The following is a 25,900-nucleotide window of genomic DNA, read 5'->3' as shown; positions in this document are numbered from 1 at the left end:
AATTTGAATATGCGTTTTAGTATAATTTAAAACATATATGAAAATTTGACAGCATATTCCCCATTAAAAGAATATAACGAGGTTAGTGGTGTACAATTGAAACGTGTTCATTTTAAGAATGTATGTGCTACTCTGATATACTCGATACACTCTTCTATTTTTGTTTATAAAATTTATAGTATTGAAATAATTGAATTCATTGTGTTACAATAACATTTGTTAATTGATTTATTTCATACTTTTATGTATATGTATCTACATAACATGCAATTGTACTTTTTTGTTATTACATGTATGTGGTTTCTGTAAAATTTATTTACTGAATAGCATCGTTTGATAATGTAAAGACTTCAGTCGTCAGCATAAGATTTTAATGTTTTATAATAAACTGTGAATTCGGAACATCATGAAAATAAGTCATAAAAGACAAAATATTACTTGTCTGTCCACCTTATATATGTTGGAGTATTTGCCCCTGGAAAAAATAGGCTTAACACTTTATCAAGAAACATATAGCACCTAAATTGAAAGTATTACATCAAGTCAAATATATTCCGGTTTTATCAGATATTAAAACTGATCTATTACACTCTGAACAGCCTTATGGTAGTAAATGTTAAGTCATGATGGGGAGAAGGATCTTTATGATCCTATTAATTGTCAAAAGTCAATACCTTCTAACACGAAGTGACATTCAAATTAAAACATTAATAACCTGTAATAATTGTCATTGTATTCTAAACGAATATTAAAATGTGATATTTATTGTTATTAAAATAACCTTTGTAACTGTTGAAGAACATGATATATTGCAGCAGAGTTAAAGTTCAAATAGGTTTATGCTGAGTTGAAGTACGACGTCAATTTCTCGTCTTTGCAGGTACTCTCAAAAAATAAATAAATAGATACATGTCATTGAAATTAGATTCTTCCATAATATGTTGCGTCTTGTCAGCAAAGGAGAAAAGAACGTTATTGAGAAAGCTAACAATAACACGTGCAAGACAGCCAAACTTGTTCTCAAAAGGTTAGTTCAAAACAAGTGTTGTATATCATAGTTTTTTACGCTTTATTGGATGTAGTCAAATCTTTAGACAGCATTTTGTTCCAAAATTACAAGTAAAACGTGTCATTTATATCAAAGTAATGAATACTGATATTGTATAGTACTGTCAAAAAAAGAATCAATCTTTTAGTGGTTAAAGGAGGAAGGAACTAAATATAGAAACAAAGGAAACATACCGTTAGCTAATTATCCAATGATTAGGTATGATTTAAATAATTTATTTTAGTTGTATTAAGGTCATTTAAATTTTACTAAAACAAATTATAATTACAAGTACTGAAATTAAGTTGGGTTTCATATATCATATTTATGATATATCCATATAATTTAGGGGATTTGGAATTGAATACTCAAACTGGTAAAAGTATAAAAATGCAAATCCGTTAAAATAAATGAAAAAAGATGCAAGTCTGTCGTATAATCACTATAATTTTTACTTTGCCTCAATCACGTGTTTTGAAACTAATACACATTGCATATTTTCTCCAAACACAAATGAAGCTCAAATTTAAGTGGTAATACATTTACTGTTCTTTCCTTAAAAAATAATATACAAATGATTTTTTTTTGTTTCCTCACTATAACTTTACTTTGCCTCAATCACATGGTATGAAACAAATACATAATGCTTATTACCACCAAAGGCAGATCAAATTCGAATATGAGTGGAGTCACTAATACAGTTTATGTGAATCAAGATCGGATTATATTTTTTTTCATACAAGGTGAATTGGTTCTTATGCATGTATATATAATAGTGTTTAATAAGGTCAACATGATATATGATTGACAGGTCGGCAGGTCGGCATGTCGACAAGTCAGTTAGGTCGATTGTTGTTAGAGCCCAACTATCTAATAAATTTAACGGTACCAATTTTCTTGCACCAGATGCGCATTTCGACAATACATGTCTCTTCAGTGATGCTCGTGGCCAAAATATTTGAAATCCAAAGCTTATATAAAAGATGAAGAGCTATAATCCAAAAGGTCCAAAAAGTATAGCCAAATCCGTGAAAGGAATCTAAATTGTACAATCACAGACCAAATAAGTGGATGCGGCTTTTAAAGCTTTTTAGAATGAGATATTTTATCGACCTACTTACCTGTCGATATAAAGACTTGCTGACTTACTTATCCAATCTTGGAAGACCAATTATGTATATTCTTACCTGTCGACCTGATGGCTTGCCGACCAGTCGATGTTTATCAGGTCTTTGTTTATACCCTCTATTTTTTGGAAAACTGTTTTATATTATAGTTCGTTTCTGTGTGTGCTTCATGTCAGTATTGTGTTTCTGTTGTGTCGTAATTCCCTCGGTTTTATATTGTAACCCGAATTTGGTTTTTTTTTCTCAATCGATTATATGAATTTCGAACAGCGGTATACTACTTTTGCCTTTATCTATTAGTGAGGATACTTAACCGACCTGCTGACTTGTGGCAATTCGAGCTTAAACATTGCTCTGGTATTTTTGTGTACTGTCATATTATTAAGCTTCAAACAAACCAAAAACACTTCAATATGAATAAATTCGTATATGGACTCTAGAATGTTTACAAACAGGGACAACTGTATCACACGGACAAATTCCATTTTATACTCCGGTGTCCAGTTTAGGCAATTTTGTTTTTGAATTAGTATTGGTGTACGTGTATTTGCCATCACAAACCTTTAAAAAAGTTTGATCCTCAACACAGCTGATATCATACCAGAATCTTTATTTGATTGCAACGGCAATAATAGGGTTCTTATTATTCAAATGTGTCAAATCAGGTTATCATATGTAAAATATCTAATAGATATAGGAAGATGTGGTATGAGTGCCAATGAGCCAACTCCCTATCCAAGTAATAATTCGTAAAAGTAAACCATTGTACGTCAAAGTACGGTCTGCAACACGGAGCCCTGGCTAACACCGAACAGCAAGCTATAAATGGCTCCAAAGTTTATAAGATCGAAAAGGAAATGAGGGATTATAATGTGTAATCTTATGGCCATTATTGGTTTACGCAATGTCCAATTTCCAACGCTGATACGCATCAATAATGCAATTTCTAAGTAAAAGTTACGGAGATAAAAAAAAAACTTAAGGAATAAGGAGATAATTAAATGTAACTGGTGAAAAACTAAATTTGAGGTAAAATCCATTTAGATTATCCATCATCTATGCACATGTGTAGATAAAGCTTAATAAAATGTAAGATTTGTAAAATTTACACAGCTGATTTCATAACAGCTTCGCCATCTCATTATCATAAAAATGAACGAACTCTTCCAAAGTGATACAAAAAAGTTGTAATCGTGTTCAAATCTTTAGTTGCGTGTTGTGAATCTTGTGATTAAGAAAAAGAAGATGGGGTTGTGACGTTAACAAACAGAACCTTTTCGTGGTCACCTTTGATACGCCATATCTTGACAATCAATCAAGTTTTGGCTTGGCATGTAAACCTTTTCGAAATCAAATTTACAATAAAACCAGCATGAGCGAAACTTCTATTGAACCAACGAGGCAACTGCCTTGCCAAATGTTTGTAATATGTATTATGTAAGCCATGATACTTAGGGGTGTAGAGTCTATAACCTTAATGCAAGCATTCATCATTGTGTGTATTGATCTTCTTTTACAGTTTTTACACACACCGCCGGGCATCTTGGGTATTACGTTTTACCTTTGTCCATCTGTACGCACGTCTGACGTTTCAAAATTAGTTTCCATTGTTTAACGTAAGTTTGCCTCAACCAATTGTTATGAGTCTTATACAAAATGCTTATAACCACCAAACACAAATTAAGCTCGAATTTGAGTGACGTCACATTAACTGCTCCTGTGTTTTGTCCCTTACTAAATGAATAAATGCAATTTTGTCGTTTCCTCACTGCAACTTTACTTTTCACCAACTTCATAGGCTTAAGAATGAACATTAACGGAATCAAATAAAAAGAAACAAAAACAGGCAAAATAGATAACATTTCTTTTTTTACCAGGTTTAATAGCATCTAACTTAAATATATACAAAATAAAATTAAAGTTTTGGTTTACTTATGAGTCTTTTGTAGACGAAACGCGCGTCTCAATTCTGATATCTATGATGGGTTTAATTACAATCACTGGGACGATGCCACTGCTAATAGAGTTTTAATTTCCTGAAGGTACAACTAGCCCAGTTCTCAGCACTTATGTGAATAATTATCATGGCTATGGTCATAATTATAAATGTAATAACTGTTTACAATTTTTTTTAATTTCTGAAATAAAATGGCATTTTTACCTCAGGAATAGATAACCTTAGCTGTATTTTTGGCAAATCGTTAGGAATTTTGGGTCCTCATTGCTCTTCAAATTCGTACTTTACTTTGCCTTTAACTTTTATATTTAGATTCGAGCGTCACTGAAGAGACTTTTGTAGACTAAACGCGCATCTCAATCCTGGCATTTATGATGAGTTTGTTTACCTAAGACTTATGATAAAATTACAGTGTATAATTGTGTTCGTACATTTTTGTATTTCGAAAGCGAAGTAAATTTTTAGTTTCAGTATGTTATAATACAGAGTTTTCAAGAACCAAAACTTCAATTATAACTTTAACTGTTGACGTTATAAGGGAGATCATTTTGAAAATGAATTGACAAAAAATGGCTTTCAAATGAAGAACATTAATATAAGACTGTTCCTTTACCTTTTTAGTTATTGCAATTTGAATGAGAGAAAAAAGTCACTCTAAGCCGTGAATCAATACATCATATTTCTTCTTTTCTAATCATATATTCAGATTTAGCGAATTATAACATGTAATTCGAAGTTTGCTCTCTTTGTTTTATAGCTAATAATGCATTAGCTATGGAAGCATTTAGAACCGTATGTAGAGTTGTTTAACGTATCCAGTGAAACATACATAGTTTATTTCTATTCAAAGGAGAATGAACAAGTAGCCTGTTTTTTTTAATTATGTTGTTTTTGTTTTTATCAAAACTGTCTTCCTAAACAAACAAAAAAGGTTTCGCGAGCTCACACTTTATAACACAATTTCCGTCGGAGATGCTTTGGGGTTTTTTTTAAGTCAGGAATATGGCCGTTCGTTTTCACTTTTTCCGTTGATTGATAGCGTTTGATTTTATGGACTTTTCCTTTTTTCATCCTCGGAACTCCAAAAATGAAAACAAACCCGCTATGACTTGTTATTTTTTTTAACGTGCTAACTATTTTGTACGTTCGGTCATTTTTCTCTTCATTGTTTGATATTCAACAATTGAGAATTTAAGATTAAAGCATTAAGTTTTTCTTTTTATTGATCATAATTTTAAGGAAAGTTTGATTGCATATAAAATGAAAATTGTTTAATAAATTTACAGAACTAGTCTTTTCTTTTTTGCTTTATTTATATTGTTGATCGACTGCCTCATTTACATAATATCATAACTATCTTGGTTACTTATAGATAATGAGAATTGCTTCCAAGATCGCATTATGTAATGGATTAATTTTATCAATTCTTACCCTTTATTTATCGGTGGAAATTCCGCTCCCATTTGAAAATACTAAACCAAAATAAAACAGGCACGAATAGTTCACGGCTTCATTCCCACATTCACACACACACAAACTACAGACTCTTTATCATGTTTTTAAGAAATCATTTGACATTTCGTTTTTCGAAGATGGACTTATATTAAAACCTATTACCCTTACTTAAACAGTTAAAGCATATTTAAAGAGGCTTTTAGTATGTGGACATGCCCTGCATTTATGTTATTCATCATTTTATGAAGGCGTGTCAAATTGTCACTATTTCAGTTTATTTTTCTATCGGCGTACAGTGATGCTTGAAACAATGTTATTTATAAAAGGACATTGTATCAACATTAAAAAAGTAAAAGTATACCTTATTGCCGAAGTTGTGGATTATTAATTCAAAATAATGTTGATTTCGACAAACGAAATTTATACCCTCGGAGAAAACATAATTATGTTACTACTGAAACTAACTGTACAATAACATTTAAGAAGCGGTTATTGTTTTTGTTTTCACCAGATCATTACTCGATTTGAACACCGAAAATATTAATCAACAGTTTTACAAAAATATATCATAAACTCATATAAAAAAAAATTATTATTTTGATTATGATAAAAATTCACAATTTTGATTTTTTTTTGAAAGACAACAACTATATGCCAGTGTGTTTGCAATCAAGTCTTCTCTAAAATGAGAGAGGGAGGGAGGGAAGAAAAACAACAATCCAATTAAAATTCAAAGTTTGAAATCATGTTTCCAATTATAAATACAAGGTAGTTGAAATTTATGTAAGGTATGAAAAAATCGTTTTTGTCAAATAATAATTGATTGAGACCGCAAAAATGTACTTTTTTAATGATCTTGAATGTAAAGTTAATTTATTTCTATCCTGCATACGAATAGAACTGGGATATCGATATATACAGTTATTGTCGTCTAATTACATAATGTCTCCCCTCAGACAAAAGCCAATGCCCCAAAAGGGGTTGCCTGGAGTGTTCGTTTTGTGTTGCTGGATGTAATGGTTCGTACTCTTTGTCAGAACCTTCCTTACTTTAAAATCTAGTCTCAAAAAGGGATTCCGGATGAACAAAATATGTAAGGGGTCCATAGGGAACATGATGCGAAACTATATTTATGATCCTTTCTAACTTGCTTTCATTTGCCTGTTCCAACTGCAGTCGAATTTTTCCTATCATCTACTTACCCTTTAGCACCTATCTATTGGATAATAGTTTTAAAATGTTCTTGTCCTGATGTGTATGAAATATTAGTCACTTGATAAGAGCCAAACAATAATCAGTCAATCAAACCTATATCAATTCGACTTTTTACATTAATATATGTCAAAAACTTTTGTTCGACGCCGATTTGCTATTATTATTAATCTTCCATTACATATCAAAATGATCACCTTATGTTTTTCTGTAACGGTTAATGTCGTCTTTACACTAAATCCATTGGATGTTCAATGTGTAAAGATTGATGTTTTTGCATTCGACAAAATACTGAAAACACCGTTCTTATTCTGTCACTTATTAATTTATTGAGGCGAAGTATACGTCTGGTGTACCAAACTATAAGCCTTGTTTCTTTGGTGATTTGTTTTTATCTAATAAGAAAATGTACATAGGAGAAAAATAGAACATATCTATTAAATTGTGTTTTTGGTCTCAGGCACTGAACAGTTATATCAGAAAACTCTAATTTGTAAATAACTTCTTTATTCTGCATATGAAAATAGAAACAAAAACAAAGCTAAATTATACTCACATTCAACATTTATTAGAATAGCATCTGATGTAAGTATCATTGACTGTCTTCTTCATATACTCATTTGAAAAGTGCGTTTAATAATTTTCATATTATTTCGGTCCTATAGTCACCTCAGGCAGATTAACATCCCATGCCATATCGTCTTTTTCCATTCAAATGTTAATTCTGGATTCCTTACTGTAGATAAACACTGTAATTCTGTTGTATTCTTGATGAACCAATACATTTCATGTTTCTTACTCAAGTTCGGTTTACCTGATTCTATATTCCTTGTTTCTGGCTTTGAACTAGCTTTGAGTTCTTGTGAGTACTCCAACTTCTCTGTGTATGTCTTGTTTTGTTTTTATTGGTAGTTTATGTGCTTTGTATCACTCTGATGAGTTTGGTCTTTTTCAACTGATTGTATACTTTGTTCTCATGTCATACTGTTAAATCAATGTCCAGGGTTTTGCGGAGGGATTGGTGCCAACTACCATATTAAATCCGCCACATTATTTGTACATTCTCTATGTCTTTTCCATACCAGGAGCCTTGCGGTTGTAGTTGAAATTTATCATATTTATTTTTCGTTCATTGTATTTAACATAAATCAAGGCCGTTAGTTTTCTTGTTTGAGTTGATTGACATTTGTCATTTCGGGTCCATGTATAGATTTCTATGCGGTATTGGTTAGGCCGTACGGGGACCTTTGACTTTTATGTCATAGTTTCAATTTACAATTGAATCATGTTGAGGTTTCGACTGACTAGAATGCCTAAAATCGAACACCTCATTAGGCGTGCTAGAAATAAAGTTCAAGATAGGCCACTGCACAGATGATTCTTAAAGCTGGTTAAAAGAAATTTGAAAACATTTTTGATAATTAACTTAGAATAGAAAACTAATAGATTGATGTATAACAAAACAACTAGCAACAAGCATGACATAAGCAACAACAACCTCTGAATTCCAGGCTTCCAACGGGATATACATATACAGTACTAGTAAAAGACGGAACTGAACATTTGTGTGAGCACTCCATCATCGCCATAACTCAAAAACAGTGGTGTAACGGATCAACACTGCGTAAAGTCAGTTGCAAATTACTTGAATAGATTGATACGAAGCAGTAAACATAAACTAAAATAAAACTATCAAGCGATATAAGAGTAGTCCGCAATTAATGATTGTTGTTTTCAAGCTACAACTATAAAATAAATGTAATAGTCAGTACACACCCAACTGATCCAGTGTAAAGGCGTCGCAAACAGTCTTTGAAAAGTTTGACATTGTGCTTTGCCAAAATATAAGTAAACAAGATGTTCGATCGTGAGTATTCAGATATATGTGTGATGTATAGCAATATATTTCAAGTATACTATGAAATATCATAACCAACATCAATGCTATAACGTCCATTATCCCTGAACTTTTCTCGCTGTATTGAAGCCTATTGATGGTCTTCTGCTGTTTTCTAGTCTTTGGTCGGAGTGTTGTCTCTTTGACATATTCCTCATTTCCATTCTCAATTTTACTAGTCTGGCAAAACAATATTTAAAGCAATAACTACATTGTTAAACTGGCAACCTTTAGGAAAAAGTTTTTTAAAACTGACCAGTAACTTAAGTTTACATGGATCGTATTCAATTTAACAGGCGTCATAAACAACATCACTGCAAAAATGAGAAAGGGATATTCTGTTTAGAAAGAGATTTATACCGGTAGAGCAAAAATTATAACCATATTTATATGTATAAAATGTCGGAACGTTTTGATTTATTTGTGGTAGCAAAATCCTTGACTTAATAAATTGACATTAAATTAATTCAATGTTATTTAGACTAACCTTTACAGAGTTTAGCCATACAATGTGATTCCTTACAGTGGCGGATCCAGGGGCAGGGTTCCGGAGATTGGAACCCCTCTTTTTTGGGGGACGATCAATGCATTTGAATGGGGACATGTAGTTAATCCCCCCCTTTTTTTGTCCTGGGTTGGGACCCCCCCCCCTTTTTTTTCAAATGGCTGGATCCGCCACTGCCTTACAATACAGGAGTAATACTGTTAATAAAGGGGTGCAATTGGTGCCAACATGAATGCTAACATCTTGTCGATATACTTTAATGCTAAAACGTACATAGATTTGAAGTTTAGAATATCTCATTACCGTTTACTATACCTATACTATTTTTTTTTTATTACAGAAAAAGGCTATTATATGCAATTGCAGTATTGTAAAAATTCTACAATTAGCTTTTAGTTAATGCAAACCTATTTCTTGAAGTGCGATGGCGGCATGATGACGCTATATCTTGTTGATCGCTACGTCAAAATGCGTTGATGGTAACGTGCGATAGATTATTTATATAATTACTAAACGAAGAATTTAAATAAAGAACAATATTCAACGAGTCGCCAAACAACACTTTAATTCGTGAATGCGCGTAGCGCATGAGTTAATTATCAGTGCTGTTCCGTCACGAGTTGAATATCACACCCAGTCAATAGGTGTATAATATCACTGGTGGTAAGCGGATGGTCGTAACTAAAAGTTACGACCATCTGGAGATGGGAGACAACTCTAGGGATAAGTTTTTCTTTTCCAATTTTCATGCAATAAAAGGTTTATTTGAACCAAACCGCTTGTCTTGTACATACTATTCGGCAGTCCAGTGATATTGAAACCAAATTTGATGCATTAAAACATTCCAATTTTCGTAAAATAGTCATTCAAAAATTCAAGCATGATGGTCGTAACTAAAAAAAACTAAAATATCGAGGATGGTCGTAACGTAAATTTGTGATGGTCGTAACTCTGTTTTAATTAAGAGTTTTAAACGTGTCTTTTATTATATGCATACTAGTAGTTTTTTATTTGATGTATTTCTGAAGATTTTTTTTCCATTCTTTACATACAATTTAAAATAAAGCAATTTCAATGCGTGTAACACTTTAATTAAAAATTTTAAAAAGTTTTTAAATATTAGTTTTGGGGGAATTTTGATTAAAGTTCGATTTAAAATTCCAATTGTTTTAAATGTCTTGGACCGAACCGTTCAGTCAAGAGTTCTAAACGTGTCTTTTGTTATATGAATATATCATATATCATATTATATATTTGTGAAGTTGTTTTCGCCAAAGAATAAAAACTAAATGGAGAGAGGGATACCTGTAAAGAAGAAAATTGGAACGAATCAACGAATCGAACGAAACAATACAAAATGAAATAAACAGTCATATATTCTGAAAATATAATGTATAAAATTAACAAACAGGCAAATATTTGAACTGATGTAAGCGGTTTAATTTATTCACAATGTACATTTCTCAAAAGTGGAGAATTTATTTTAAAACAAGAAACACAGCTCTGGTTATGATAATTCTTAGTTAGAAATAAAAAGCACGAAATGTATCAAATAATTGTTTCAATTACAAAATAAATGAGTTTAAGAAAAGGCATTTTTGACAAATTGGACATCACATGAAATAACAGTATCCTGATTTTTTTATTTGGAACTCGCATCTATTGAAAACATAAACTTTTTGAGGATTTACCTACAGTACTAGTTGGTTTTTTTTTAAATCTTCAATTTAAGAATGATACATTAAGTCGAAAGAGCATTAACAAGGAGCCAAAATAAGCTTAAAATATTGATAGGTTATTTACTAGGTCGTTATCGAGACTAAAGCATATTCGCAGGTCCGTACCTGAGTTAAAGAACATACGCTTCATTTTTAGCCCGGATGCTTAGACGTCATATTGTTGTTTGGTAAAATCAAGCTGATAATCAGGTGCACAGTAATGTCCAATGACGAAGTCCATGAGTAGCTTGTAGCCATTCGTACAATGTAAACATATAACTTACACATGATTTTCAACCTGCATACCGGGATTTGTATGTAATAGTTACCGCAGTACATTTAGTTTGCCCTAAGTCCTTGTAACATTATCCTGGCTACAAGCTGAATCCTGGCTTCAAACAAGTATTTTATTTTACTCTTAAATTCATTGCATGTAGCAGTGTAAAATATTCAAAAAATTTAAAAAATTTACAGATCTAACATTGTTGGGTTGATGTTTAGACGAGTTGTATATGCATTATGTACACAGCCATGTATCACCATCATTGATGGCGATCCGATGGATACATCTGTTGTAGAGTTGTCACTGACTCAGACGTACTTATGTATATAATATCAATGATATACAGCAATATACAATGTTATGAAATCGATAAAAAAATAACGATAACACGTAATAAAATCCTGGGTTGAGTTCAAATTCGTAGCAGCTACGTAGTCGCTATCAATATCTATGTAACAACTAGTCTATAGCTACATGTTCAATAGTCAAAATCTACGTAGCACTACGTAGCTGTTAAGATATTGAACTCAACCCTGACTCCGAAGTGCATTTGTGGATTCTATTTCCTCATAACGACCAAAAGACGAATATTTGAAGGCCAATAGTTTATAAGACAATAATAATTTAAAGCTAAGGAGTAAACAATAACTCAAAGACTCAAAGACTTATAAGAACTGCAATAGATCATTTAAGGATGATTGTTCAGAGTTGTACGTTTAATAATTTCTTCTGCCGACATGATTGCAGATAAAAAAAAGTCGTAAATAAAAGAAACACTAAAAACAATTAAAAACCAATTGTTCAGAGAACAATTGAAGGTCTTTTCATCAAAACAATGTATTTTGATATGAAAAGTTGTGAAACTAAGTTTAAAATGTCATTTCAATCGTCAAATGATAGCTCCTAGTAAGCAGATTCCAAAAATATATTGTTTCCATACATTTTTTTTAAATAAGGGAGATAATTTGTTACTTCCGGTTTGAAAAATGTAACTTCCGATTATATTTGAATATTTACTTGACACTGATTCCAAAAATATCTGGTTCTATATACTTTTATATTAATAAAGTACAAAAAAATAGCTACTTCCGGTTTACAAAAAGTCACTTCCGGTTGTTTTTTTTCAAGGTTAAATGGTTTGATACCTTTTTCTAAAAGTTGTATATCTTTATCATGTGTACATATAGAATAAAAGCAAAGGTCAAAATCTAGAACGTCAAATTAAGCTATGACCTTGAGATCAATTTCAAGGTCATAAACCAAGGATCCAAATCAAAAGACCATAGGTCTTAATTATATTTAGTTAATGAGTTATATCACCAAACGCGTATTTTTAAATACAAGAGGGGAGAAAACTCCCTTTTACATTCAACGTACGCTTGCAATCAAAATTTACATCTTACGACATGTCGCAACTAACAATTTAGTAAAAATAATTTGTTGATATCTTATACAGTCTTTGGATATAAGTGAAAATAAGCCAAATTCAAATATTAGAATATGACCTTGACCTTTGACCTTGACCTAATTTTCATTTTTTGGGACCAAGGATCTCAAATCAAAAGATCCTAGGTCTCTATCACTTATGATTTATAAGATAGAAATTCATATCACTTATATCAGATGCATAAGGGGAAATAACTCTCATATGGAGCGGTCATATCGCTTCGGTCAAAATAGGACAAATCATGCGAAGGATATAACGAGCAATTTTGTAAAATAAATTTGTCATAATCTTTTACGGTTGCGAAGGAGATGCGATAACAAGGAAAACAGTGTTTGGGGAGATAACTCCTACAAAGAAAAGTATTCGTTTACGCAGGGTAAATTTCAAAAGCGCATAAACTGTTCCATATCATATACAAAATATCTAAGCGACATATTGCGAAACAAATGATTATCGCAACAACAAAATTAGGCGGAAGAAAAAAAAAATAATCAGAAGAAAAACAATAAGTGGAAAGACCTAAATACATGTATAAGGGAATACACGTAACATTGAGAATGGAAATGGGGAATGTATCAAGAGACAACAATCCGACCATAAAAAAAACAACAGTAGAAGGTCACTAACAGGTCTTCAATGTAACGAAAAATTCCTTCACCCGAAGGCGTCCTTCAGCTGGCCCCTAAACAATTATATACTAGTTCAGTGATAATGAACGCCATACTAATTTCCAAATTGTACACAAGAAACTAAAATTAAAATAGTACAAGACTAACAAAGACCAGAGGCTGTACACAAGAAACTAAAATTAAAATAATACAAGACTAACAAAGACCAGAGGCATACAATAACTTCATGCCTTAACGTACAGTAAAAAATATATAAATTCTCAACTCTAATATACTTTTTGGCATAATGCGAGTTGATTAGTTTTCACTGTTGCTCCTATATGAGGAGCGTTTGAAATCCATCAGAAATGTGTATGTTTAATAATTATCTAGCTTAATTTTCTGCATATCATTACCAGAGTAACAAATAATACTGTTTGTAGCAAATCATATATCACATCTGATTCTATTACCTTTGCAATTAACATACATTAATAAAAGTTTGTCTAAATACTCGAGTTACGGTCATCTTTCAAAGTTACGACCATCTTGTGCCGGTTACGACCATCATCCAAAATACTATAGTTGAAGTTACGACCATCACACATTTAAAGTTACGACCATCATGCTTGAATTTTTGAATGACTATTTTACGAAAATTGGAATGTTTTAATGCATCAAATTTGGTTTTAATATCACTGGACTGCCGAATAGTATGTACGAGACAAGTGGTTTGGTTCAAATGAACCTATTAGTACACGAACATCAGAAAAGAAAAACTTATCCCTAGAGTTGTCTCCCATCTCCGGATGGTCGTAACTTTTAGTTACGACCATCCGCTTACCACCAGTGAATATGAAATATACTATCTAGACACCGTATAATATTAAAATAAAATGCATGCGAAAATAGATAAAGGAACAAATATTTCTTCATGTAGGTTGGCATTGATTTTTTTTTTTAATTTTATTTTGCGCAATTTTTTTTTACATCTTGTATGAATACGATAATAGGAAGACCTGCAATTTATTCACCAATAACGTACAAAACATTAACTAAACGTTGAGACATACAAAATCGGAAAGACAGGGGAAACCCTTGAAATGAGTTTTGTGCATATAAGCCTTATTTATACCATTGTTTGCTTATTGTGGGATATAATTTCATAGACGATCTAAACCACTAAGCTTCAACGCCTTTATTTATATTACATTAATAAATATTGATAATTATTCTCGTGGAGCGTAAATAACTTGAATATACCTATGAAACAGTGTTTTGAATTTAGAGGATATACTAAAGGAGTTTGAAACTTTTTGTGAAGAAATAGATATAAAGACCGGCATGGTAGATCAGAAGCTCCTAACTATATTACTAAAGGCAGACCTTGAAAACATTTAATGGGATAAATGTTTGTTCACCTGTTTTCTATTGAAAGTCAGGTCGTGTGTCGAAAGGTACAGTAAGTGCGTGGCTTAATAATTATGCATGTAGTGACTACTACTTTCATTGTACTGAATATTTTTACCACTGTCAAGGTTCATCATAAAAAATGGACAAAAATGTCTGTTTGGACCTCAAAACTACTTCAGTAACAGACTAACCTGTGCAGTTGGAAAAGTTTTAAGGCCTGGCATCCACTAGATATATTCAAGTTAATTGCATTTTGTGTTTCAGAAAGATAAAATCTGTTTTGAATTTTGTTGGGCTTTTATTTCCCCTTTCTGTAGAAGATGTAAAAAATAAGCAAACACCTGAATTGCATTTTACTCACCTATAGTTTTGTAAATATATATTGTCTGTCTATTGTTTATGCATGATCAAGGATGACCAATACACTACAATACAATACAATACGGTTGTTACCTGAAAGGGGGCATCTCAAAGTTGTATCCCAGCTTTGTTTTTTTTAAATCTTCTGCAAGATCGGTAATAAAATGCTCATCAAAGTCCAAAAAAATGTTTTTATCTTTCTGAAACACAAAATACAATTAACTTTTATATATTTAGTGGATGTCAGGCCTTAAAACATTTCCAGCTGCACAAGGTAGTGTGTACTCAGGGTAGTTTTTTTTCGGGGCTGAACACGGACATTGTTTGCCATTAGTTATGATGAGCCTTAACTAAAGGTTTTACATCTAGAAAAAATACTTAGTAATTGAAAAGGTTTTTTTACAGAATATCAAAAACAAATTTAATAAACTTCTGTTTTTAAATTATGACCAGTTTGATAAAATTACTACTATATTGAAAGCTCTGTCTGTATCAAATGTCTTGAATTGAGCTCAGTTCATTGTTATGCAAAGTTGCATAAGCATTCTGTATAAATTAAGATTTGAAGAAACCTAATAAATGTATCTACATGTGAACTGAAAGGTAAGATGGTTGAAACATATTGCATCTTCTCATTAGTTATTGTTAGTAGCTGTCAGTACACTATTATTGTAGCATGAAATTGCTGTAAAGTGCATGCAAAAAATGGCGACCAGATGCTAAATCAAATTACTACACATGGTATGGCAATATTATTATGATATATTGTCATATACAATGACAGGAATATCTATTTTGGTTTTTGATGGCACGTTATAGAAGGAGGGTCAAATCTGCTAATTAGATAGACGGAAATTGTTGACGACAAGTGTTTTCCTGGATTAAATACAACATTATTCTTGCAACCTTACTTGGACGCATGTTCATTCACATATCAGACGAAGAAGATCCCTATTTTATTTTAAGTCTTTTAGTAAAATGAAAGTCATAGCTATTGAAAATAGATTTGTACGGAAGCGTTTTAGCGCCACATAACTTTTTTTAATATTTTTTCCTATGTTTGCGTTATAACTTAAACATTTGTGTGATCTTATTACTTATCTAAGAAGCAGCAGTTATATATGGAGGAGGCTGCATATATCAACATCTCTTCCCTCCTCTTAGCAAAGTAAAATCCTTGAATATTAAGAACATATCATTGACTAATAAGGAGTAGGATAATAGATATAAGAAGGTGAAGTAGGAATTTCAATGAGACAACTCTCCATCCAAGTCACAATTTTGATGGAGAGTTTTCTCATTGAAATTCACAATATAACAGAATTTGATGAGACTGTCATCATTGTGAGAGGGTTAGCGCAATAAAACCAGGTTTAATCCAACATTTTCTACATTTGAAAATGCCTGTACCAAGTCTTTTATATATATCTTTATTCTGTCAAACCTTTGCATTTACAATGGTATACAGGCACTACATTACATCAATAATACAGACATAAATACATGATTACACAGAGCAAAATATATACACTATTTACAATTATACTGATAGTATTTAGCCAGGAGGGCACACATGGGAATTTATAAATCTTTTATATTTAAGTTCATAATTTTCTTAAACATAATTATATTTGGACGATATCTTTTATCAATACATTCGTTTCTTTTTACTGACATATCTGTGCACATCATAATATAATGATACTCATCTCCAAGATCTTTAGAGTTACATAATTTACAAATTCGTCTATCTCTCTGAATATTTGTCCATCTCCCTATCTCGATGGGTAATTTATGGTTGATGGTTCTAAATTTGCATAACGTATAAATATCACGAAATTCTAAAATATCAAAATAGTTCTCAAACCCAAAAGTATCATTAAAAATTCGATAATTTAATGTCTTCGAACATGCTAGCACATTTGAAAACCATGTTTGTTGAAACTGATCTTGGAGTGATGTTCTGATTGTATTATTTAGCCAAATGTCACTAATACATGTTTGAGACAACCACACAAAAGATAATCCCCTTTCATTAAAAATACAAATGTAGATGCAACATTATTTAACCATCTTAAATTTACATCATTTTCATTTGACAGCTTATACAGTAGTTTATAAATGGTCGCTGATAATTTATTCGGTTTACCACATACTAATTTCACCCAAAATGATACCATACGGACTTTAATATCTAAATTGATGGGATATCGTCCAAGTTCACCATATATTACGCAATTTGGGGTAGAAGACTTTAGGTGCAGAAGAAGCTTACAGAATTTTAATTAAACTTTCTCCAAAATTCTAAAAGTAAACCATTATAGATCAAAGTACGGTCTTCAACACAGAGCCTTGGCTCACATCGAACAGCAACCTATAAAGGTCCCCCAAAAATTATATACTTAGTATATTATAATACACGTATATATATATAACAAAGAAAATTGAGTAAATTGAAGTTATATTGAAAAAATATATAAAAAATCAACCCTGTTTATACATCTATAACCAAAAAAAAAGTAAGCTTTCGTTTGAGGATTGTGAAAGGTTGGTAAGATCCAAACAAGCCACCTTTTTGCAATAAAATTAAGATGTTTTATTATTATGATCTCTCTATTGAAATTGCTTCCAAAGCATCTTAAAGTTACTTCAATAGATTGAAATGAAAATTCTATTACCTTCTATCAGAGAATCTTTATCATGTTCTAAGATTTAAAAAAAATCTTTATTGATAGTTCATTTTAAATCAGAAATTTTTTGTCTATTTGACTTGAAAGTTTCACAATTGTATGACATTATTTTTGCTTTTTCAATTAAAATATGCCTATACCATATCTATTTTCTTGTTAAATTATATACTTTTCTGATGCACAAACCATTGTTAATTTATGTATAATAATTGTACTTCAAGTATTCCCTTATTTCTATGCATATTTATTACATTGATTTTGCCTTGTATTTATGGTTCTTTTTTATCTACTTGTAAATCACAACCAAAATTGATGACAGACGGACATACATACAAAGCTTAATGAACAATTGAAATAAAAATGTTTGCGTTGTAACGCAAAGGTTTGCATTTTTTCTCAAAGGTTGGCATTATTTCGCAAAGATTTGCGTTATATCGCAAATGGTTGAATTATTTTGCAAACGTTTGCGTTATTTCGCATAGGTTTTAATGTAACGCAAATATAGGAAGAATTAAAAAAATATGTGTTTAGCTAATACGCATTCGTATTCAAAAGATTCATACATTAAAGTAAACAGAACAACTATGCCACCGTGACATTATAAACCTTTGCCCTTAATATCATAGGCCGTCTAGGGTATGTGAGCTTGCTAACTAACCGTTCTGTTATTCATCTGCAAAGGAGCCAAAATATAGTAAGCATATTACAACTACAAAAAAAAAACTACCAGCCATTTTTAAAACCACCTGTACTGGTTTTTGAAGTACTTGAACATGTGTTTGCATGTATCTATTATAAACTCACAAGGATTAAAAATTGTTGTTAATATAGAAATATTGCCCAACTTTTGTCATTATTTGTTAAATCTATTTTAATCTTGAATTGTTATTACAGCACTGTTCTTTTTTATATCATCATTTAAATACTGCATGTTCCTATATTCCATTTGTGTTTAAAAAGTTTAAAATTGTATAGATCATGTTTAAAATTCTGAACGTCTACACACAATCTATCATAATCGACATCTACAAAATTAACGAGTATGTAAACACTGTTTTGATGAAAATAACGTTTATAATGGAGAAAAAACACGTTTATACTGCATAAATCAGGCATTGGGAGTCTAGACAGAAAACATTCAAATGAAAGAAAACAAATTACATAAAAAGAATTTACCTTATGTATGTCTAATATAAAACAGAAGATGTGGTATGATTGCCAATGAGACAACTGTTCACAAGAGACAAAAATGACACAGACATTAAAACAACTATAGGTCGCCGTACGGCCTTCAACAATGAGCAAAACCCATACCGCATAGTCAGCTATAAAAAGTCCCGATAAGACAATGTAAAACAATTCAAACGAGAAAACTAAGCTCACCTAGACAAAAGGGTCATGTGAGGTACTTTCTGAACACATTTTAGTCAACTGTTAAATCGTACTTGCCAACTGAAACCAAATAACTCCCTATATGTACTCTCCATTACAAAATAGAAATAAGAAGATGTAATATGATTGCCACTGTAGAACTCTTCTCTCCCAGAAACTGAATTTAAAAATAACTGCAAGAGTCAAACGTGTATAATAAATGCCTAAATTGCCAAGATCTTCTAATTATAATAGTAATTATTATTTTCGAAATTTCAAAGGTTCATTGACAGTTTGATACAAATAATAGTTTTCTTGCCAATAGATAAAATAAACACATGTATTTTCCTCAGATACTCTCTTACACATTAAAATAAAATCTTACACTACTGATACTAAGTAACTGAAATAAGAAATGACCACCAGGGATCACGTGATTCATATAAGTTGAACATACAAACAGCTTCTGAGAAACATCTCATATGATTTAAACTAAGTTATGCACGTAGAATATTCCTCTAACTACTTGTATGAGGGTTTGTTTAATCTGAAAAAAAAATAAAACCACTTTTTTCTTAAATAGACTTCAATAGTTTTTTAGGTTTTTATAGAGTGATGTTAATATCGATACAAATAGTTTCATTTTCCCAACCAGTCCTGAGCATTATACTAGTAATCAAATATTGAATTATTGAAACTATACTTTTGATCTTTTGTAACTAACCTGAAAGCCAAGTTAACGCTTACTTCAGCTATTCAACACAGTTTAATATAGAATCTGATGAGAAAAACTTCGAAAAGGCTGAGATTACATTTGTTTGATGGAAGTATTATATTTTGAAATATAATACTGATTACTTCAATGATAAACACTTATTAAACAAATACTATCCACACTTATCTGTGTCCACACTTGTAGAATGAAACAATCGCGTTGTTTATTTCCTATATCTTTGTATGGTTTGTTCAACCCAACTTTACACATTCCGTTACATCGCACTTCTTCACTGCCCCTTTCTAAAATGAAAAATAACAAAGTCTCATTTAAATTACATGCACGAATTCAAAGCGCATACAACTTTATTCCATTCACAAACGAATATTATTTCTCTGAATCTTAATACAGTAACTGTTGATAATATTATTTATGTATGCATTTTGTACTTCAAGGACTTTCAATAAATCCAATAATAACTTTGTATAACTGATTTATGTTGTGACACTTCTTCTTTCTGTGTTTGTTTGTGGATCCTCGACTTGCTCTCTCTCTCTCTCTCTAATGCTGACTTTACTAGCAGACAACTAAAATTAATTAATAATAAATTATGAATGCTAATGTTTGTAGATAATATACATTGTACATGTATTGACATGTTTACTAATAGATTAGTCGGTCGTGAATTAATGGTGAAACTGCAATAAAGTTCATACAACGATCGCACAAGAGGCCACAGGAAGTCTGTATCGCTCACCTGGATTTTTTCGTTATTCTATATTAAGTTTCGGTATATATTAGATCAAATTTGAAAATCTGAATCAATTCACTGTGCACATATTTGGCTGCTTATGCAACTTATTTCCCTTTAAACGGAAAAACTAATAATGAGTAGGAAAAGATGAACAATTAAGTAAAACATGGAGTCGGGCTATCTGGACAGTGAAATGGTCATTGATTTTTTAATGTTTTAATATCAAAGGAGTTAGTTGTTCGTGGTTGTTATAGTTTGTTTTGCTGTGTGGTATTTTTATGTTTTTGGTTGTCTGGTCTCTATTGTGATGTTCACAATAATAACAAAATAAAAGCTAAACTTTCATGTTCTCTTTTTGTAAATTTTAAAATCGTACTATTAGATCGATACAGCTTACATTTTTAGATCAAAATGACAAAATTTTAAAAATGCTTGCCTTGTCAGATTTTCTCTTCTGATAAAGTTTTCAAGATATCTTCCGATTATTTTATCGATAGCATCGGGCACATAGAGAAAACGAAATTCTTTGAATAATTTTTGCTCAAGTTGGCGAAGTAGTTTCAGTTGACCATTTTAGTAAAAGTTATAGAATGACAGACGTCAATTTGTGGCATAAGTTCTCACCGAGCCTTTTTGCCAGGTGAGCTGATCATTTGATCTGTTCATGTTCTCTAAATAAAATCTTCAAGTATCTGACAGTCACCTGCACCTTAATTTGAAAAATGATGTCGTTTTTCTTGTTAACAGAATTAATTAAGTAGTCCAGAATAATGAATTTATCTCATTCAATTAAAAGTATGATTTTAATTACCTTATTTTGCTCTTTTGTGGATGAAAATAATATTAAGCAGAGAAATCTGACTCATGACTTGCATAATTTATTAATAAATTTATAAAAAATGCTAATTTATATATAAACAAAATTAATTGTCAAATCTTATGTTGTTGGCATTTAAATGTGTTATTGATCATATTTTTATAAAAATAGAGAGATGTGGTATGATTATCAATTAGTAAGCAATTACCCAGTTAAATATAAATGCCTAACAAATATAACCCCAGACTGATGTGTTTGTAGAAGAATACACTATTGTTTCCTGTACTGTAAGTATACTTTTGTTTATTATTAATATTTATACAGAACAAATAGTTAACCTCATTAAGCTTGACATTTTCAGTCTTAAATACGACCCTAAAATTTTTATTTTTATTTGGCCTCATTTTTTTTTAACTAAAAATGTGCTGATTACATCCCTTACTATATGTTAAGAGATGTATTGCTTTTCAGTGGCCCATCTACACCTTGAATAGCAACTGAAATAAACAGAACAACATAAAGGCATGTGTCGTTGGTATACTATTATTGTACTTTGAGAAGATTGATTTGTGGTTTATTCCTTGTAAACTCCTCACTTTTGGGAGACATTGGAATTGAATGAAATAAACGACATTGTTTTTAAGTCATGCTGTCCTTTGAAGCCAAAAGGAAACATTGTTCCAAAATTTAAACTTTTTTTCCTCTTTTTTCGATTTCTTCACAGCTATATGTATCCTATTTCATAAGTTGTCATGTCTCAGTTATTGAATGGCCAACGTGATAAGGATTACCATATTAATCCCTTCATTTAAGCTTTTATGGATAGTTGTCACATTGGCAATGGTACCACATCTCCTATTTGTTATATAATTTAGGATACAAGCATAGGTTATTCTGCTTTATGATTTAATTAACATCATATAATCTTATATTCTCCTATTATTGGTAACTTGTTATTATCCTAGTTACAATCTTATGGTGCCGCTGACAGATTATAAAAACATACTGTGACATATTTGCGTGTCATAAAAAGTAAAATCACAAAAATACTGAACTTACAGGGAAAATATTTCCGGAAGTCCATAATGACATAGCAAAACTAAAGTACAGAACGCATAAAAAACGAACAGTTTAACTTCGGGATAATCTGAACATGACAGTTCGAAAGGTAGACATGCATGATATCAAAGTTCATGAAAGAATTTTTAAAAGCACAACATTCGAAATTAGAATCCATCTCGACATAATTTTAATGGTCATAGAAAACAAAATATAATGGGTGTTTTTTCCTTGATTGTCCTTTCAATTTAAACGAAAGAGCTATTCTGTTTAATGGCATCGGCTGGCTTCCCGAAAGATGCAATTTGACATGAAGCTATTGGTTTCATTTATATCTTACAGTGAATTCTAGGTTTAGGTTACTAAAGTACTAGTAGTTCCGGCAATTTGGTCCATTGAATTGAAAACTGAAGTTACCAATTCTTCTAAAACTAATCACATTTAAGCATTTGTAAATTTTGAGGAAATCACATAAATCGTTTGGGAAGCACTTAAAAGAAAAGGAAAATATCAAAGTAACTGAGTAAACTTGAAATTATTATTGTTAACACTACTTCTACTTCTACTCCTACTAATACTACTCCTGTGTGTACTAGTATTATGTAAATTATAATAATAAATATAAATGTCATTTGTTCCACGCTTTCTTCTTTAGATCATGGTATAGTGAAAACATCTGACCACCATGTTTAAACAGACGTGCCAATTGTGCCTGGTGTTTCTGTTGTTCGTATGTGTCTATCAGAGTGTGAACGGCGATAGCTATGATAAACAATCGAAAAATCATAAACGCAAAGGTAGGTTATCTTTGTAGAACTAACAAAATGCTCTTTAATATTTTAATATTGCATTTGAAACGATATAAAATAAAGAATCATTATGCACCAGTTGTACAAATTGCAAAATCTCTATATGACCTAAATGAAACACATATGAAAAAAAATTAGATATCCTCATGAAGGAGGTTACTAACTCAGTATGTATATATGTAAGTCAATGGAAAGGTTTTTTATCAATAAAGACTTTGATCTTTACAATTAAATTATTTCTGTGTCATAGATAGATCAAACATATTTCGGGAAAACATATGTTTTAGGTAACAATGCCTTTGCACATGCAAACAAACTCATCATATATACCAGGATTAAATTATGTATTTACGCCAGACACGCGTTTCGTATGATAAAGACTCATCAATGACGCTCGAATTCAAAAAGGATACAATGAAAGGCCTAATAAAGTTCAAAGTTGGAGAGCATTGATAATCAAACTTCCTAGAAGGTTTTGCCAAATACAGGTAAGGTAATCTATTCCTGAGGTAGAGGAAAGCCTTGGTGTTTCAAAAACTCTCATTTCATAAGCACCAGCTTTTCGTGAAGTGAGTGTTAGTTATAGTCTTTTTGATCATCAATGTAAGAGACAATAAAGTGAATCAAAAACCAATATTTTAAAACTTTAACAAAAAAACAGGAAATTTAAGACGACTGCATGGAACATTGAAGGTAAAAATCAAGACTATGAATTTGAAAAAAAACAGAATTAGTTACAGATTTAATTATTAGTTATACATTTTTTTCAGGATCAAATCCAAACTATAGCAATCGATATCGTCTTGATAGGAGACAAAATATTCGTCCCTTTAAGCGGGATTCCTCGACATTTCAGAAAATTGTCCAAACTATTAATGGAGGACCCGGATCACAAATAGACGGAAGAGATGAACAATCAGGCACTTTCAAAATACTGCATAGTCTATTGTCACAACGTGGTGGTGCAGATAATGACCGTACCCGAAAGAGCAAAAAAGCATTAAATATTCTTCAGGGTCTTCTTGAAAATGTTGGAAAATTTAAACGAAATATTGACAAATTGTATAGGTCTAACATTATTCCAAGAAGAACGGCAGGATCAAATGATGGCTCAAATGATGGAGCAAATGATACATCAAATAATCGATCAAATAATCAATCAAATAATCGATCGAATAATCGATCGAACAATCGATCGAATAATCGATCAAACAATCGATCGAATAATCGATCAAATAATGGACCCACTGATCGAGCAACGACAAGACTAAACAGTCAGGCAACTGTAACAGTAAATAATCGAGCAAGAGCAAATAGTCGGGCAAGAGCAAACAGTCGGGCAACAGCAAGAGCAAATGTTCAGGCTACAGCAGGATCAAATGATGGATCAAACGATGGTTCAAATGATGGGTCAAATGATGGACCTACTGATCGAGCAGTGACAAGACTAAATAATCTGGCAACTATAAGAGTAAATAGTCGGGCAAGAGCAATTAGTCGGGCATCGGCAAGAGTAAATGCTCAGGCTGCGGCAGCAGCAAATGCTCGGGCTGTGGCAGTAACAAATGCTCGGGCTGCAGCAGCAGCAAATGCTCGGGCTATGGCAGCAGCAAATGCTCAGGCAACGGCAGCAGCAAATAGACTAGCAAGAATTGCCAGTGTTAATCGTGGTAACGCAGTTAATTTCGCAAATACAAATAGTCAAAGCAGAACATTCAACACACTGAGGGAAACGGGTTGGTTTCAGCAAGTTTCCGAAAATCCATTGATCATGCAACAAATACTAAGAGCAAGTTTAAATGACAGAATTGCTCGATGGATTGAAAGATTAGCCAGATTGAATCTGATGGAAGAATTTATAGACTATCCAGTACCCTTTAGAATTATTACAAATAACGTTTTATCTTCAGCTCAAGAGGAACTCATTCTTGCTTTAGGAGGAAACGATCAAATCCAAGAACTTTTGGAAAATACTCGAGCATTTACTCTGATATTAAACTATTGTCAAACTCGGGACCGAGTACAAATGATCGTTACTATAAGTGAAACTGGAAACATGGAAAACTTAATTTCTGATATAGGTGTGTTAAACAGGTTTCTGTTTAATGCTAGTACTCCCGGCCAAACTGCTGCCATACGGAATCTAGCAGAGAATGGAAATCTGCAACAATTCATTGACAACCAACGAGGGTGAACACATGTACGTGTTTATCATATCAAGTATAATAAAACGTATATAAAAAGGGTCCTAAGTCTTCATCCTTTTATAAAACAGTATTGATTTTCAGGATTAGATATTGACAATGGTAGATAATAAGAAACCTCTGGTAAGTGTTGTTGTTGGGATAACTATAACTATAGTCATCATTTTTTATATCAATAATTCAACCACGAGGTTGCAATAATATTTAAAATATCTATAAAACAACAACTTAATCGAATAGGATGAGCATGAACACAGAGTCATCGAGGCAGAGCACTAAAACCTTCTAGGTTGTCATACCAACTTAATCGTCTAGGATGAAAAAAAAACTAATTCCTCAAGTATAGCACCTAAACCATCTAGGGTGAGCATAAAAATAAATCCTTTAGAGTGAAATCCACAACTTAATCATATAGGATGAGCATAACAACTAATTTGTCTAGAGTGAGCAT

At 31.7% G+C, this 25,900-nt stretch overlaps 1 protein-coding gene across 2 annotated transcripts; it reads left to right on the top strand.

Moving 5' to 3' along the window:
- Positions 1–82: 82 nt before the first annotated feature.
- LOC134704907 (mytilin-2-like) lies at positions 83–25,485 on the top strand. Of its 2 annotated transcripts, none has more exons than XM_063563691.1 (3): positions 83–1,027; positions 23,092–23,233; positions 24,016–25,485. In XM_063563691.1, the coding sequence occupies exons 2-3, from the start codon at positions 23,122–23,124 to the stop codon at positions 25,437–25,439; spliced, it is 1,536 nt and encodes a 511-aa protein (XP_063419761.1). In that variant the 5' UTR covers positions 83–1,027; positions 23,092–23,121; the 3' UTR covers positions 25,440–25,485. The 2 variants fall into 2 exon arrangements, with proteins under 2 accessions (XP_063419761.1, XP_063419762.1); XM_063563692.1 differs by lacking the exon at positions 83–1,027 and adding an exon at positions 21,604–21,664.
- The last annotated feature ends 415 nt before the right edge of the window (positions 25,486–25,900 follow it).

Source organism: Mytilus trossulus, chromosome 2 (assembly GCF_036588685.1).
Source record: "Mytilus trossulus isolate FHL-02 chromosome 2, PNRI_Mtr1.1.1.hap1, whole genome shotgun sequence".
Taxonomy (NCBI): Eukaryota; Metazoa; Mollusca; class Bivalvia; order Mytilida; family Mytilidae; genus Mytilus; species Mytilus trossulus.
The sequence above is the reverse complement of the archived record's forward strand: the minus strand, read 5'-3'. Positions and strand labels throughout refer to the sequence as shown.

Coding starts and splice junctions, on each gene's coding strand:
- LOC134704907 (XM_063563691.1), top strand. CDS start 23,122: ATGTTTAAACAGACGTGCCAATTGTGCCTGGTGTTTCTGTTGTTCGTA. Junction 23,234..24,015: donor GAAAAATCATAAACGCAAAG/GTAGGTTATCTT, acceptor CATTTTTTTCAG/GATCAAATCCAAACTATAGC.